Source organism: Gallinula chloropus, assembly GCF_964237585.1.
Source record: "Gallinula chloropus genome assembly, chromosome: 5".
NCBI classification, from domain to species: Eukaryota; Metazoa; Chordata; class Aves; order Gruiformes; family Rallidae; genus Gallinula; species Gallinula chloropus.
In genome coordinates, this window is record NC_140090.1 from 49,105,283 (window position 1) to 49,117,777 (window position 12,495).

General features: G+C 43.1%; 1 protein-coding gene across 5 annotated transcripts in view; it reads left to right on the forward strand.

Moving 5' to 3' along the window:
* PCDH15 (protocadherin related 15) overlaps positions 1–12,495 on the forward strand; it is a gene marked incomplete at both ends in the record, with an annotated part of 350,568 nt that overhangs the window by 260,781 nt on the left and 77,292 nt on the right. For all 5 annotated transcript variants that reach the window (XM_084265723.1, XM_084265721.1, XM_084265724.1 and 2 more), the window contains 2 exons: positions 5,325–5,465; positions 7,924–8,036. In XM_084265723.1, coding sequence (XP_084121849.1) covers positions 5,325–5,465; positions 7,924–8,036 — 254 coding nt within the window. The remainder of the gene's footprint in view (positions 1–5,324; positions 5,466–7,923; positions 8,037–12,495) is intronic.

Below are 12,495 nucleotides of genomic sequence, written 5' to 3' on the forward strand. Positions count from 1 at the left end.
CTTCCTACACAAATGAATGCATAGTTAAAATGTCTGTACCAGTCACCTCAGGAGCAAAAGGAAGGAGAGCAGGAGGACTTGTGGCTCTATGGAATGGTCAGTTGGAATGCACAGCAGAGCAGCAAAACTTCAGAGGTCAAGCAGGATCACCCTCAGGACTAGGAATATTTTGATGACAAGAGAAAGCTTTAAACCTGCATTATCTCCTGTTATGTACTGAAGTTTACCAATCCGTTTCAAATGACACAGTTGCACGTGGAGGGATTTGAGTAGTGGTTGCTTTTTAGCTTGGTAAAGGGGTCCCTGTTCAGCAGGTTATACAGATGGCTGTACAGGTCCCCTAGCTGTTCAAGGACACCTGGGGTCATCCTTGGAGAGAAGAAGAGTTTTATGTTGAAGCCAGTTAGTGTCTTACTGAAGTGGAAGATGCCAGGTGATCATGACTGTTCTCAAAGCTCTTAACCCTCCAAATGTTTTGGAAGGAGAGCTATTTGACTGATGCTTGGTTCCCTTGATTTGTTTCTCTGAAGGTGAATATTCTCAGGATCGCTAGAACTTGAGGCATTTGCTCTTCCTGTGTGTTCCTTTTTTTCCCTGTGGTTTATCGCTGTAAAAGCTGGGATATTTCTTCTGTGGGCGATTCCCCTGCATATTCTGACTTGGTTGATTTGAAATTTCAAACGGCACAGATGCAGAGCACTAATTTTAATGAGAAGCCAGCTTCCAGAGCTCCAAAACCTCCAATTTAATGGTTTATTCAATTTGTGAGGCTTTTTTGTTCACTGGAGCCCTTTTGTCAAATGGAGAGTGATTGTCCTTGGTGTTTTACTGGCAGCCACTAAAATAAGATATTAACAGGTCCTTAATCAGAGATTTCACAGGCACTTCATTACACATCAAAGCATTTCCAGGCAGTCCAGTGCTTGGTCTTTTTAAAAAACTGTTGGATTTCAGAGTGTCTGATGGAGATTTGTATATGGGTAACACGCTGCAGATTGAACCTGTTCTTGAGGTCATTTTGTCTCTGGCTTTAAAAGTTTATGTGCTTTGTGTTCAGCTGGCTCTGGCTTTAGTTAATTAACGCAGAATTTCCACAGTTAGTAATTCAGATTTTCAGGCCCTCTCGTCAAGTTTCATGCTAAAAAATAAAACATAAAGAATTACACAGCACTAAAAGAAAAAAAATGAAGCTGGATGAGCTTTAGATCTAAGTTTGCTTTTAGGCTTGAACTCTCAGGAAAAATTTGGTTTGAGGAAATTAACGTGGTCCCTGCCAAGTACAATCTTCGCTCTGTGGTTTCTTTGAGTATTACTTGCTGTATATGAGCTCTGTTGTAGATGTAGGAATGCATCTAAATTAATTTAGAACAGAGGCGAAAGATGATTAATATTCGAGATAATTAAAACTTGCTTCTAAATGGATTTCCCTGGGAAATCTCTCTGGAGATTTTTCTAATTACATTGGTGCCAAAATACAGTAAATAAAAAATAAATCCCTGCTTTGTTATTTTCAGAAATGACAGGAGAAAAGTGCGCTTGATAGTGAGATCAGGAACAATAACCTGATGAGATTTTTGTTTACTTAATAACAAATTACCTGGCATGTACAGGTTTAATGATGATGATAGCTTTTAGTCTTCCAAGCAAATGTGAGGACCATTACTCTGCAACCAAATGGAGTGGATTTCAGCAGGTAATTTCCTCTTAATTATAATGTTGAAGAAAAATGACTGAATCGGAGAATGCCGGGGGGGGGAAGTTGTATCATCACCTCTGTTACACTACGATCTCTGAAATATTTTTGCACTCATCAGAGTGCACGGTCCCAGAAAATACTTTTAATATTAGTGTGGTCTTTCACATAGCACTTCACCAGACACATCTGGCAGACCTTGAACTGGTAAAGGCTCTGGCATGCTAACAGCACTGAAGCAGTTTACTGCCTAATAAACCTTTCCTGAGCTGGATCTTCTGGGGTCATGCCCTACGGGGGCAATGGCTGCGTCTCTGCTGCAGTTGTAATCTTGCAGAGGAACGGGTCTCCCCAGAAACTCCATGAATGTCTGGGTTGCATCCAGCCCAATCTCATTTCCCGTTACGTGTAAGGTGTTATGTGCACCTTGTTTTAGGGGTAGGGAGGCCAAGGTGGCCCGGCTGCCTTGCACTCTTACTCGTTGAGTCTTAGACTTGCGTGTTGAGGTTTTTCTAACGGCTGTAAAATTGATGCCACCAATTAGATTCTTATAAGCTCCCTATAATTCTTAATTCAAATAAATAGTATTTGCAGGAGGGTCACTTTTCTCATGCTGATGTATGGGTTATTCATTGAACTGCTCATCACAAGTTAACATGGCAAAATCTGACACCAAGTTACACAACTCGGTAATATACTATAGGACCCCAGGCAGATGTGGGTGGGAAGGGCCACCAGAGCCCCGCCAGCACCCCCACACCCCCCCCCCCCTATGGGCAGAGACATCTCCCACCAGCCCAGGGTGCCTAAAGCCCCTGGTCTTGAACCCTGCCAGGGATCCAGGGGCAGCTCCAACTTCTCTGGCACCCTGTGCCAGGGCCTCCCCCCTCCCCAGGAAGGATTTCTGCATCCCAGCACTTCTCCAGCTGCCTTCCTGCAGCTGAAAGGCCATTCCCCTGGGTCTGTCCCTCCCTGCCTTTGGCACCAGCCCCTCTCCAGCTTTCCTGGAGCCCCTTGAGGAACTGGAAGGAACATGTATTCACATGATATAAAATACCTGTGCTAGATCCACTCCAGTCAAGTTTTTAGTTTAGACTATGTATTTTGCCTGATGATTTCAGTCCACTTTTGTATAAACAAAACATTGATATGATTTAATGAGCTTAAACCACTTCTGCAGCTGTTTCTGGTGCTATTGACAAGAGTAAATTCTCTGTTCCATTGTAGTTGGTAGCTGCCATAATACATTGAATCTCAGTAACCACAGGGCTGCTTTATACCATATTGCTGAATACAGCTGAAAATTACCAGTTGGCTATTAATGAGCCTGGGGGCTTTGCAGTTTTGTCTGTTCAAATATAATGTAAAGGTCAAAACCGAATCTGAGGTCTAGACTCGGAAGCATTAAGGAGCTGAAATCATACCAATGACAAGACCTTGTCATGATCCACAACCAGATAGACCAGTTTGGCAAAGGTCAAACCCCCTTGCTTTCCAACTGACCTCAGATCTCTCTGGGTGGCTTGGGGCAGCTGGGATTAACCCCCGAGTGAGGTCCAATTAGGGGTTTTATCATGAGCAGATCTTCGTAATTCTCTGAGAACAGAATTAAGGCTCAAAACAGCATGTCAAGTCACTTTATTTGGCCCACAACAAGCATGAGAGAGAAGGGTGGAAGAAAGAGGGAAACGAGTGGAAAAGGAGGAGAGAGAGTGGGGAAGGAAGAGATTGCAGTAGTTACCACCACAGACCTGCAGTGTCCTGTCAGTCCAATGTCTCCCGGTCCAGTGGGGCAATGTTTTCTTCTCGCATTGTTTCAGGTCCAGTGAGGAAACATTCCCTTTTTGTATTGCTTCAGCTGCCACTGCAGATCTGTGGCATCCTGTCCATCCAATGTCTCCTGGTCTGGTCGGAGGAACATTCTTCCCCTCGGATTTGTTGGTGTCCTGGTTTCAGTCAGGATGGAGTTAATTCTTTTGTAGCAGCAGATGGAATGCTGTGTTTGAGTGTTAAAATGAAAGCAGTGCTGATAACACCCTGATGTTTTTAGTTGAGTTAAGCGGTCAAGGACTTTCTCAGCTCTTCATATTTCTATATTAATGAGAAAGGAGGGGACGAAGCTGCTTCAGGAATGCATGGCAAAGTGGCTGTAGCAGCAGAGCCTGTGGTGCTATCCAGGAACAGTGGGACTGTGGAGATCCCAGGGACGAGTGTTGTCACCCGTTTTTGGTTTTGGGATTTGGTAGATTGTGCAAGCTGCCAGGGCCTTGCTGTCTCTGCCATGTGGCCACAACTGGCTCTTGGGCTGGGCTTACAGCTGTGGTGTTACTCCTCATCCTCTGAAGGGCGACTGCTGGAATGGGATCATTGGAACGTAATGGATTCTTCAGGGGGCTTTATTCTCCTGATATTTATTTAGGCAGTTAGTGTTAAAACAGTTAAACCAGGTAAAGAGTTTTCTATTAGAAAAGACCGAGTTACGGATCTGGAAAACACCTTCTGGCAATGCTTCTTCTAATTCCCCTTTGAATTTGGCATTTTTGGGTGCATATGTACACAGACAATTGGTGACACATGCGTGGGCTGTCCATCCTTGTTCCTTGCCATCAACACCGGGCAGGCTTCAATATAGGGTGAATTCGAACCATGTTTTCTGGTGCCACTAATGTGCCAAACGTATTCTTTTGGCTTCCTGACGTGGTGCTTAGAGCTCCAATACCTGGCACAAAGTGGCAATGCTCGGTGTGCCACTGAGAGGCAGGAGCCTTCTCTTACAGGTAGAGAGGACCGCAGGCCTCTGCGTGCTTCACACAACCCCTCATGAGCAGCTCATTGTTTCAGCGAGGAAGGTGCAGATGTCAGCTTTAAGGTGGTTGCGCCAAAATTGCTAGACCAGTACAGTTCAGCCCCAGAAAGAGGATGTATTGGGTTGGTTTGGAAGTGCTGTGGCCCTGTAATCTATGTGTTTGCTGCCTTGGAGATGAGGTTTTGATTACTTTAGTTCTTTATCACTCATCTGTGGTGAAAAGTAAAACCGTCAGATGCTGCTGTTTGGTTTGTATATGGAAAAAGTCCATTTAGGCCCCAGGCCACCTCATGCTCTGTTCTTTTTGTTTTCTCTGAAGAAGTCTGTGAATGTCCCATATGCAGAGCTGTAGTCTGTCTTGTCAGAAAATGATTTAACACACGTCTTTCAATCTTCAGCAGCAAGATGCTGTGACCTTGAGGACAAGCTGAAAAAGTGTAGAAGCTTTTAGAGTATTTCGGAGTTCCTTGAACTTCAAAGGAGTTTTTATAATACATTAGAATATTGTTGAAAGGTGTATTAAACTTAAGGCGAGTCCATCTCGTGCCGTTTAAAAATCACAGTAGTTATGAACCAGAGCATTGCTTCTGTCGGTATTTAAGTAGATGGGTTTTTCAGCTCTCTTCTTTCCAAAGCTTGATCATTTTTCTTACTGGACCTCTCAGATGTCACTGTAGGATGTTTGGAGGAAGGCAGGGATGCTGAGGAGGGTAAACTACAAGTTTGTGGTGGCCTATTCTACAGTGTTGGATTTTAATCCTTTACCAGCTTTGTGAGATGTGTAAAAGTATAGAATACCAAAATTGCTTTGGTTTTGCTTTCCAGGGCACACCAGCAAGTCGAGTCCGATACAAAGTAGATGTCGTGCAGTTTCCTTACAGCGCCAGCATTTTTGACGTGGACGAAAACTCAGGACGTGTGGTGACACGAGTAAACCTAAACGAAGAGCCAAGTACGGTGTTCAAGGTACGAATGTGCATAGCTCTGTGCTGTCACTAAATGTTGCCTTCATTTGATGGAGTTCCTTTTACCTTCCTGTTTCTCCGTGTTGCTTAGTATTGGATAAAAAGAAGCAAAATGTTTATTTTGTTTGCTGCTTTGATTCCTTAAGTTCTTCCTAGCACCTGTTTGGGGCCTTTTTGATTTCAGAAGCATCTTGAATGGATGTGATTGCTACTGTTAGGGCAGAAGGAAGAGGGAGACAGCTGAAGGGAAGTTACTTTGCTGATCTCTTTGTTTTCTACAGGGCTGACAGCATAGAAGTGTGGTGAGACCTTTGGAAGAACAGTGAGGAATCTTGTAAAGAAAGTTACTGCCCAGTTGGATAGTTTGGGACTTCTGCTCACAAGTGCTGTAATGCAGAAACATTGGCTTGGGGAGACTTACATTACTACCATGGTGTTACTGTTCCTGAAGAGTCTCAAGTGTAGTTAGAGTGGAGGAACTTATGAATTGAATCAAAATCACTGTGACAGATTCTCCCCTCTTAAATCCATGAGTGGAGGGGCTAGAACAAAATGAAAATCAAAGTGCAGCAGTAAGCAAAAAAAAACCCCCAAAAAACAAACTATAATATGTGAGGGTTTCTATGTCATTCCCCTATGTGGAACCTGCCAACCTTCTCTATGGTCACTGGAGTGTGTCTGGTTTCTTTTTTCAGTTTTATTTCTGAAATGACGATTAAAGAGAGGTTTATTTGCATACTACATCATTATAAGGAATAAAACTTTCCACTGTCTTTCATTTCTGAGCATCTCATTGAGCACTCCTGTGAGCTGGAGTAGCACAGCAGGAACTTAGGACAGTGCTCATTTGAGTCCCTTCGGATTTTGAACTAACATAGTAAAACTCAAAGGAGAAGAGAATTACCTCTTGGTTGACATCACCAAGAGCATAGCTTCTCTGTTGTCACACTGTTTATTTTTACTTTTCAATAATTATTTTGTGTGGCTGTTTGCTATGATACCTACCACCTTGTGACCTGGACATGGAGCTATGTTTCTGCATAAAGACTGCTCTACATCAGGGCAGACCAGTGGTAAATTTAGCAGAGCATTATTTTTCAGAAAACCTGGAAGCTTAGAAAAGCAGTGGTGCAGAAAAGACTTCAGAAACCAGTGATAGTGGAGACTTAGAGTTGGTATTTCCTTCTAGATCATTGAATTTAGATCCAAACCATTATATCTGGGTTTTCTGTGATTTTTTCCAACCCACTTTTAACATACTCATTCTGCAATTAGGCTATCATGCACTGGTGACTTCCATGATGTATTGGCTGAAAAAATAGCTACTTTTGTTTTCAGCTGTCCCTTCACCCACCTATTCTGCTTGGCCCTGCAGGAATGAGTTGAAAACCCTTTGCTAGAATACACTGCTGACCTGTTTCATCTGGTTACCTCCTGAATTAAGGACAGATTTAGGGAGAGGGGAAACTAGAAAACTGCCCATTGCTCCATATCCAGTGGGCTGGTCTAACCCTTTCACTAGCAGATAGCTCATCTTCACATGAAAGCAGGTGAACTTGTTTGTCCCAGTAGGCAAGCAGAGATTACATAAGCAAATAGACATGAGTTAAGATCACATAAGCAAAAGATTTATCATAGGCCATCTTTGGAGAAGGTCTCTGGTCTTGTCCATGTTTTAGCATACAGAGGGACCTTAAGATCCTTAAGAGAATTATTTTTTTTTGAGGAGATAATGTGCATCTTTTTGTTTTGATATCAGACCTTGGTCTTAGATATTAACATAAGTGACAGAATTCTTACCTAGTGCTTTTTTCTCTTTGTTTTATTGGGAATTATAGATGATTTTTCAATTAAAAACACAAAAAAGTAGAACTGAACTGCATAGATTGGATATTAGGAAAAATATCTTGACCAAAAGAGTGGTGAAGTATTGGAACAGGCTGCCTAGGGAGATAGTGGAATCACCATTCTTGGAGCTGTTCAAAAATGGGTAGACGTGGCACTTTGGGAGATGGTTTAGAGGTTATGGTGGTATAGGAATGACAGTTGGACTTGATGATCTTGAAGGTCTTTTCCAACCTTGATGATTCTATGATTCTATATCCTTAAGAAGTTGCAATTGATTCTGGAGTTCTGAGTAAGGACAGCCTGTGGTTTGATGTGAAGGAAATCCCTTGAAAAATGTACTTGAAGCTGGCAATGTGTTTTGGAGAGGTGTTTGTAGAAGATTGTTATATTTGAATTCCATTTTTCTGTGTTTCTGTACATTTTCTAGTAGATGGTTCAACTTGGGATGGCTGTCACCCTTTTCCTCTGTGTTTGTTCTTACACAATGTTTAGTTTGCAGTGAAAATCTCATCCGGCTTGTTAGACCCTGAAAATACAGCAAGTATCATTGCGAGTCAACATGAAAATATTCTTGCTTATACCAAGAGAGTGATTTTCTTTATTGTTTACAGTTAGTGGTCATTGCATATGATGACGGGGATCCTGTGAAGTTCAACACCACGACTGTAGAGATCGCTGTACTGCAGCCTTCAGTAATTCCACGGTTTACGCAGGATGAATACCGGTAAACATTTATCCGTTCATATTGCAGCTACTATTTTTTAAGTTGAAGCAAGTTCCCATTTGAATGCTTGTTTGAGGTATGTGGGCCATGAAAATACTATGTTGCCAGCTTGGAAGCACTTCACCTGCATGTACATCAACATTTGTACCTTCTGCTGTGCACTGTGGCTCATGGAAGGACATAAGACACAAAAATAAGATGCGAACCAAAACCATTGTGTACTTAGAGCTGACAGCATATTTACTGATGTTAACAATCCTTTAGGAAGTAAAATTGGGTGCTGCTGTGAGGAGAGAGCAGCCAGTGCTCCAGTCCACCTGAAGAATGACTGTGCAAAATTGCACGTGGGATCATTTTTTTGCAGCACTCCAGAGTTGCTTCTTTCTCTTAGCCACAAGTTACTGGGCAGCCAGTCACTCCCTGGTGGCATACGATAGCAGTGCCATTTCACCGCCTTGACTGGTTGTCTCCAGCTGAAAAGATCTGTGCTGTAGATGACAATGACAGTGACATGTGTTTGAAATTACCATCTTGGAAGCTGTTGAAAATGACAGTCATGTGAATAAACAAGCAATGTTGTGCCTTGCAGCTGTAGCTGAGATTACGGTGGCTCTGGATTAAGTACCCTCCAGTCTGAATGTATTTTGATCCCGTACGCCATTCCTGTGGGACACAAGGGAATTCAGACCTACCCTCTTTGGCATTAGAAGTGCAGATGATGGTTATTGTTACTATAGAGTCATTACTTGATAAAGTTTTCCTCCTGAGAGTTTAATAAAATCAACCCTATTTTCTTAAAATTAAGTAAAAACTAAAACAGGTGCAAAGGCTGATTAGTTTATTAACTTTTGTTACATGGAACATGTTCAAAACCAGTTTGACATCAGTATGCTAATGGGAAGCAATATGATCAGTGTAACCAGCCTCATGATACCAAGAAGCTCCAGCAACCTTGCTGTCCTATGTGTAGCGACATGACAGGTATCGGAATGTAATGGGGTTTGTATGTGACCCTAATGATATGTGAAGGCGCTCAGGCAGAGATCCATGATGCATGTTCCACTGCTCCTCCTGATGACAGAATTAGCATTTTGAAGCAATAGCTTGAAGAAATTAAAACCAGATTAATACTGCAGGTCCTCTACTAATTTTGTATTTAATCTTGAAGCAACTGTGAAATCTGAAGGAATAGTGCAAATTATAAACTGTGCGTTTAATGATGGTGCAAATGATTATCCTTTGCTGAAGGAGTCTTTCTGAGAGAGATTAGTCCTGCTGCTCCCTGTATTTTATTAGATATAGGGAAATGGTCACAGCACTGATTTGGACTGAGGTCAAGAAGTGTCTGGACAATGTGTTCAGTCCCATGCTCAGACTGGGCTGGCCCTGTGTTGAAGCCAGGAGATGGATGGACCCGATGATCCTGATGGATCCCTTCCAACTCAGGAGATTATAGAATTCTGTGATATCATTTGTGTATGAAGTATTGTTTAGGTAATGTAGGGAAAGGTAGAGCTTTAAATTAAAATGTTTCCATTTGATTCTGTAATTTCAGATATCATGTGAACACATGGGAGTTTTGAGTAACATTTAAAGCCTTTCTGTAATAGACTTAACTCTCTGTGTTACTGCTTTCAAGAAACTGTTCCCATTTGTAGCTATGTTGAACAGAAAGACATGGAAACATGCGAACTATGAGACCTTTCCAAGCTGCTCCAGGTTTTGGGGAAATGAATCCCCAGATAGGGACTGGAGCAGCAAAGGAGACTTTTCTGCTAGGGCCATGCTTAGTAATGTGGTTTGTTTCCTTTTTCTTATAACTTTATTCTGAATGGCTTTCACCTTTAAGGAGCTCGTCCTGGTGACAAATGCAATTCCAAGTGTTCCAGGAGCACAGGCAGAGCTCTCATTTACTTCAGAAAGATGAACTGAGCTCACGCCTCCTGAGGCCACTGGGAGCTCCAGTTTTGTCCAAGGAGATGGGAGCTTCATTTCACTTCAATAAAGCAAGCTTTAAGTAAAAAGTGGCTCATACCACTCATAGCTTTAGGTGATAACTGAATAACCCATGTTATCTTCTCCTCCTTGAGAACTCATCAGGATTAGCTAAATAGCCTGGTTTCTCTTTCCAAAGAAATGTTGCTACTCCATTCTGGGTAAATTCTTTGATGCACAATTGGAGGAGAGCTCTTTAGAATTTTTCCTGGGCATATTCTTCACATCAGAAATTAAATGAAAACAACCCCAAAACTTTCTGATTCAGCTCTGACAGTCTCTCAGACGTTTTGGAACAGGATTGTTTTTGATTCCTCAGGTTTTCAGGGACCGTCACACTCTGCAAACTTCACTTGGCGTTTGGTTTCTTGACAGCGATGCAAGCTGGAACTGGCAGGTTTCATATAACCATATTTTTCAGTTGACATAGTGTATCTTTAGGGTAAATGTCAGCACAGAGTAATGGTGCTGCTTGCAAAATGATAAACAGTTGGATGTGGACACTAGAATTTCTGAAGGATTGAGAATTAGTGGCTATAGAGTGGATTAGCATTGATCTTTGCTTGTGGAATTATCGTAATCTGGATGATTCCAGCGTTATTTTTCTAGCTGTTTTACAAACTTAATTTCTGTGTATTTAGAAAAAGGTCACAGTTCAGCAGTTTTACAGACTAAAGCTGCCTGTGCAGTTGCAGCATATATTACAAATCAGAAAGAAATACAGAAAACTAAGGGAGAGGGGACCAGATGGCACGATCAAAAAGGCATCGCCGTGTTAGGCAGATAGGGAGATAAAAGTGCAGCTCTGCCTTGAGCTGTTGGTCTGGCAACTCTCTGCTCCCCTAGAAGTACGCCGGCACATCAGGGGCTCTCTTGGAGCCCTTTTCATGCTAAGGCTTTGATTGATTAGTATCCCTGGCTTAAAGTGACTTCCACAAGAGGCAGCAGTCAAGTAGATGAGAGTCGGGGATTTATGTTTTACTCACTGGCTCTCCCTCTGCATTATTACATCATGTGGGGCAAATTAATTAGTCTCTTTTCCCTCACTTTCTTTGTTTGGATTGGAAATGATACTGGAGACTTCTCAGTGCTGCTCTGGTCTATGTGTAAAACAGCTGAGAGCTCTGAGAACTGTAAAATACAAGATGGAGCAGTTGCTTTATGACAAGTGAGTGATAAAATGGAGTTGCTTCCTAATGACTGGAGAAACGACTGCTTAAGCACAGCAGAAAGACATCTGTTGCACCTTCTGGTGGGAACTGGTGAGACAAGGCCCAGCGTCCCATCAGCCTGGGTGTGGGATGCTTTAGGCCATTCCTCCTCACCGTAGTCATGCCCTGTGAGAAGCAGAGCACCAGGCCGCAGGTCAGCATGGTCTGGTCCAGCAGTTTGGGCAGATCCCACCCCAGGGAGGCTGTTAGAGTAGCTCATAAGGGCCAAATGATCCATACCCAGTGCTCCTTGACCATCTTCTGGGGACACTGGCGCTCTGCAATGGTCTCAGCTCTCTCCAGCACATCCCTAGATGTGAGCCTAGGTGCCACCCCCTCAGCTGGTGCTACAGGATGTACTGGCCTTACTAGCCTGGATCTTCCTTCTGAAGCTGCTGCGTTTACCTGCAGCAGCTATGGGGATCCTTACCTACTTAGATCCTTGTCTGTCCTTGTCATGGATATTAAATCTGACTCAGAGAGAGCCGACAGCAGCAGTGCCTGCTGAATAACGTGCTTTCCAAACCAAGTGTCATTTGCTTGTTCTGCAAAAACGCAAAGCGTGTAGAGGCAAAAGTCACAAAGAATCAAGGGCCTGTAACATGTGGACATGTAATTGTAGATGGCTAGTCCACCTCTGAGCCTGCTTGACCTTCTGCTGCCAGGGAAGGACACTGCTGCTGATACTCTTGATGCATATCCCTGAGGGTTGCTTGGCAGTCAGTCGGATTTTACCAATTCTCCAAAGCGCTGAGGGAGGCCCAGGCACTGAACCTGACACATGAGCAGTTGTCAGCCATGTCCGGACCCCCTGCCATTGCCTGGCCAAAGTGACAGCCTGCAGAGTGAGGGCCTGTGGTGGGGCACAGCAAGGCAGAGGAGGGAGGGCTGCATCCCCACAGTACATGCCACTTCTTGCATCACTGCCTGAGACAGGCTGTGGCCGGTCGCACAGTTGATTAAGGTTAGTAATGCTGACTTTGATCCGGTGAAACAGCCACATCACTGGCAATGCATCACTTACTTGGGCAAATGAAATCAGTGCTCCTTTCCCAGGCTATTATTTCTCTTGCCCAGACAGCTCTACCCAGATCACCTCTTGATTGAACTCCAGAGCAAGTAATTGATCCAGAAGTTTCCATTTCTTCCAAACAGGTAATGGCAGCACTTTCATTTCTTAGTTAACAGATCATAATTAGTAGTGCTACACAACAGCGAAAACATCAGATGAATATAAAAGATTGATTTTTTTT